General features: G+C 38.0%; 1 protein-coding gene across 1 annotated transcript in view; it reads right to left on the reverse strand.

Annotated features, from left to right (window-relative positions):
* Positions 1–2,486: 2,486 nt before the first annotated feature.
* The window catches only part of plcb2 (phospholipase C, beta 2), a 56,559-nt gene continuing 53,713 nt past the window's right edge, over positions 2,487–5,332 (reverse strand). Inside the window, exons 32-33 of the mRNA XM_067454896.1 lie at positions 5,283–5,332; positions 2,487–3,006 (exon numbers count right to left, since the gene is read on the reverse strand). The exon at positions 5,283–5,332 is cut by the window's right edge and continues 49 nt beyond it. Of these exons, the coding sequence (XP_067310997.1) occupies positions 2,839–3,006; positions 5,283–5,332 (218 nt within the window). The 3' untranslated portion in view covers positions 2,487–2,838. The remainder of the gene's footprint in view (positions 3,007–5,282) is intronic.

Raw genomic sequence — 5,332 nt, forward strand, 5'->3', positions numbered from 1 at the left:
GATTCCTATCTATATGCATAGACTACGCCCACAACTGCTGCTGACAGATTCCTACCTATATGCATAGACTCCGCCCACAACTGCTGCTGACAGACTCTGCCCTATATGCATAGACTCCGCCCACAACTGCTGCGGACAGACTCCGCCCTATATGCATAGACTCTGCCCACAACTGCTGCTGACAGACTCTGCCCTATATGCATAGACTCCGCCCACAACTGCTGCTGACAGACTCCGCCCACAACTACTGCTGACAGACTCCGCCCTCAGTGAGCTATACACGGTGTTTATCAGAAGTCAGAAATGTGCTCTTATTAAAGCTACTAAAGTTATTCAGTCGAGAGCAGTGATTTTCTGTTTGATTCATATTAACAGCAGATATAGCAGTAGGTACTCTATTATCACTTTAATACACACATCTAATACACACACGTGAATTCTTTACGTTTACAGACACAGCCGACTGTGTTTATATGAACTGTGTGTGTTTTTGATATAACCTTGTGTGTGTTTGACAGGTTAAGCGTAATAAGACGTGAAAGAAAACTGAGTTTAATACTCACAGGACGATCCGTCTGACACACAGCTTTCTGTGCGCATGCTTCAGGTGTGTGTGTGTGTGTATGTGCACTCAGAAAACCATATATCAGAAGTTTAGACTGATATGCCTTTAAAACACATCAGATCATAAACTGTCATGATGATGAAGAACTGCAGTGAGGCGTGAGCGCAATAGAGCTGATCAATATCCAGGTATCCGAGGCATGAGGGTGCTGGATTACCCTTTCTGCGTCACCTCACACTCATGACCGGAAAAGCGGAAATGGCGCCGGCGACTGTGGCATAATAAAAGTCCTGTTGCTCGCCAGCCATGTGTGATGTGTTCAATCGCTCCAGCGGCCGTGCTGAGCTCCTCAACACTCGGTCCTGCTCTGCTTCACACTACAGTAACGTTAATAACCACATCCATCAACATGATTTCTGTCCGAGTCCTATCCTGATTATTTCCCACTGGCTGTGAGGTGAAGACCACAGATTCTGAGCTCAAACATGGTTTTTAACAGCCGACCTCTAGGTGACAGAAAAATTACATGTATATCTTCAGTAATTTCGCTTCTCGAGTAAATTATTTAGATTGAAGAATGTTTGTATCGGAAAACAAGACAAAAATAACAATGAAGAAAAGTTTTATAGTTTTTTATACATATTTTGAAGTTTTGCTGTTTTTTGTTTTTTTTAAATAACCCAATACAGTTTTTATTTAAGGTATTTTATTACATTTACATGAAGCAAATCAGATTGCCTTAGCATTTAGCATTTTTTTTTTATGCTTCAGTTAAATTTGATCTTATTAAAATTCATAAAAAAAATTTTCTAGTTTTAATGTCAACGACCCTGGTTCAGCCAAAAATTAATATTCTGATAGACCATCACTGAAATCATGAAGAGCCGGAAAGCATCTCTCCACACTCTCTATACTTACATAATAAAACCATTGGCACTTGATTCAGAGTTTCATATTTGTTTATTGGGTAAGTGTGTGTGTAAAAGGCGAGATACAATCATTCGTGCTGATCGGCCCGTCTGGTTTATTCAGTGATATGGACCGGCCGACTGTGAACTGTAACTGTTATCTAGGAGAGCGTCTGAATAATTGTGTGTGTGTGTGGGCCGACCGCTGAGGGTTGGACTGACTCACTGTCATTCTCCATCATTTCTGAGCGAGAACACGCCGGCGGACGCTTCAGACACTGTACTGAATTCATTTCCTCCCTTCGGCTCAATCAAACCACCACATTCTCTTCCTGAACATCATTTGACTTGTTTACAAGTTTTGCCACTAAAAGCAGATCCGACCGCCGTCTTTTCTGCCAATGCCAATGAGTTTATGTTTCTCTGTCACCGCCACTAAACACTAAAATATTCGTCTCTCAGAAAATTATTTTGGTTTGTGTGCATCTTCGGAATTATATAAAATAAATCTCAATGACATATAGAAATAAATTACAATATATTGATAAAATACATTCATATGTAGTATGGTATATTTGCATTAAAGCACGACAATTGGTGGGCAAAATATTTATATTAAAATCAAAAATAAATTAAGATCCTAAAACAAGCGTAATTTAATTCAAAATTGTATCACATTTTCAATCATATTTAACTCTTTTTTTTTTGCATGAACAAAAAAATGTCACAAAAATCCTAATGGTTCTAAAACACGCTTAATTTCCCTTAAGTTTCTATTTCACCCCATAATAATAAGCTCAAAAAGGTTTTTGTTTATTGCTGTCTAATTGATTAATTGCAAGCAAAATAAAAGTTTGTGTTTATATAATATATGTGTGTGCACTGTGTATAAATATTATGCATATATAAATACAAACATGCATGTATATATTTAAGAAATATTGTTTATTATATTTTATATATATATGTTTCTTAAATATATACATGCGTATTTGTATTTATATATGCATAATATTTATACACAGTGCACACACATGTATTATATAAACACACACTTATGTTAGATGTGATTAATCTCTGGGAAAAATCTGAAATATATCACAATGCTCAAATCCTAAAGGTTTAATTTTCTTTATGCACTGTGTAATTTCCTAAATCTTTTTTATTTTGGAGTGAATTACATCCCTCATGTGATCTTTATACGCTAACATTCATTTGATTTTTCTGTAAGCTTGAGTGCTAACGTCTATTACAGCGATCATGAATCTTGCTGAGTTGTCTTGCCAAATGAAAAGAGCTCATGAAATATAAACAAGAGTAACATGGTAAATATTACAGTAGAGTTGGTTTAAACCCAGACACATCTCATCCAGTGAAAACCTGAAACTGTCCCGTCTGTTCAGGGCTTTTCTCGCCGGCCTTGTCCACGTGCTCCGGGAAATGAGGTTTAATGCAGGAGTTCATGGCCTCGGATAGATCGCTGGGCAGCGACCACATCTTCTTAGCGTGCTCTGCCACAGCGTCTTTGTTGAGCTAAACACAGAAGGGAAGAAGAGATACCGGTGAATATTTAACTATAATATGTAACTCGTCAAGTCACAAGTCTTCATGCTTGAATGTTGATTATTTCCCATATTCTCCATTGTTGCAGCTCATCTCTTCCCAGTCTGTCAGTAACGGTCTGTTTAGTTCCTGTCTCTATGAAGCCCCTCCTTCTGAAAAGCACATTGTGCTCTGATTGGTCGGATGGAGCAGTGTGTTGTGATTGGTGTTTGGGAAATGTCCCACCCCTTAACATAACCGGCAGTTTCAACACTCTACTAACTAACTCAACCAGGCCCCGCCCCTTTATCCTGCGTATGAATTATTTAAATGAGGAATATTGTGACATGTTCATTCCTGGAAGAAAACTAAAGACTACAATGGAGGCGTTTCAGGAGTTCAGAAACACTGACACTGATATAGAGAGAAGAACTCAGCAACATTACACACTAAAGAAAGATGAACATGGAGAAAAGAGAGTGTCAGAGAAAGCTTAAACCGCAGATGGTTTATCTGAAGAGTCACGGCCAGATCCTAAGAGATTCGAGCGCTTTATTTAAACATTCTCCCTCTGTTCCCGTCACAGAGATGCTCAGCAAGAGTCTGGTTGCTGTCCAAAACATGTGAAACAAAAATAATCTGCATAAAAACTCACAGTCCAGGTGTTATTAATGATGACAGCACATCTGGGAAACAGGAAGAGCCACTGATAAAGTCCTAATTCTGCTCACAGATTATTCAGTTGTTCTTCTCTTGCAGTTATTAGTCATCACATTATCTCATTCTTTCACTCTAAAAAAGGCTGGGTGTTTTACCCCAATTTTGGGACAAATATAGACAAACCCAAATGGGTTAAAAATATGTTTTAAAAATGTAACCTAACGGCGGTGTTTGTCCATATTTGACCCAATGGTTGTAACAACCCGGCAATTTTTAAAGTGTTTGGGTCCTATCAAACACCCGGCACAATGTGACGCCAGCTGTGACGGACGTGTTTTTTGCTAGTTATCCTGACGTAGTTATAATTTTCACGTCCAGCTCCTCGTTGTTTAAACATCAAATGCACTGGCGCATCTGTTCCTCCATGGGCGTCTGGTCTAAACCAGGTGTGTTCAGGAGCATTGTTGGAGTGTTGCTATTGTGAGGATCTGAAAAACACTAACCATTGACCAACACAAACCTGCTCTGAAGTCAATAGTGCAGTATTTGTGTGTTATTTAAAGGGTGTGTTAGTAATATGAGCCTACAGGCGGTTCACAACATGTGTACACTCGATTATTACACACACAGGGACATGCAGCAGCACACACACATTTTTAAATATTAAAAATAAAAGGATTCCTCTCTGGAGAAGCGTTCAGTCATTCCTCCATGTAAACAGTGAATCCTCCATGGTCTGAGCGCAACTGGATTTAAAGGGAAAGGGAGACGAGACTCTGATTGGTTTATTGCACATTACACCCAAAACACACCCGTGACTCATTAAGAGACGAGGGACGACGCTTTTAAATCATGTGCCTGGAGCGCCGACCATTTTTTCCGTCATTAATCTTGCAAAAGTGTATTCGGTCATGCCCTAAGAGCAGCTACGCCGTGAGCTTCAGACCATGAGCTCAGATCGGGCCTAATCTGACATTGTGAAACGGCATTCCCAATGGATTACACTTTCCGAAGGGAAATAATGTTATTTTGCCCATCAGGATTTAATCAGAAGAAAGGCTGTTTCAGAAGTTATTTAGATAGTTTTGATACCGTTCAAATGTGTGGGGGGATGGTAAGATTATTTAATGTTTTTAAAATCACTCATCAAAGCTACATTTATTGCATAAAAAATAGTGAAATATTATAATTCAAATCAGCTGTTTTTTATGTGAATATAGAGTAAAGTGTAATTCATTCCTTTGATCAAAGCTGAATTTATCATCATTACATCATAAGTCTTCAGAGTCACATGATCCTTCACTAATCATTCTCATATGAGGATTTGATTATCAAGAAACATTTATGATTATTATCAGTATTGAAAACAGTATTTCTGTGGAAACTGATGCATTTGTTTCAGGATTCTTTGAACAGAAAGTTCTAAAAGAACAGCTTTTATTTGAAATATAATCTTTTGTAACATTTTAAATGTATTTACTGTCACATTTGATCAATGTAATGCATCTATAGTGTGTATTATTATTATTATTATTATTATTATTATTATTATTATTATTATTATTATTATGTGCACTGGAAGCAGGAACATGTGGGTGAGTATTTACCTGACTGATCAGATCTCTGATGTTCGCGAGTGTGGCGGCCTGTTTCTTCT

The sequence above is a fragment of the Pseudorasbora parva genome, chromosome 10 (assembly GCF_024679245.1).
Source record: "Pseudorasbora parva isolate DD20220531a chromosome 10, ASM2467924v1, whole genome shotgun sequence".
NCBI lineage: Eukaryota > Metazoa > Chordata > Actinopteri > Cypriniformes > Gobionidae > Pseudorasbora > Pseudorasbora parva.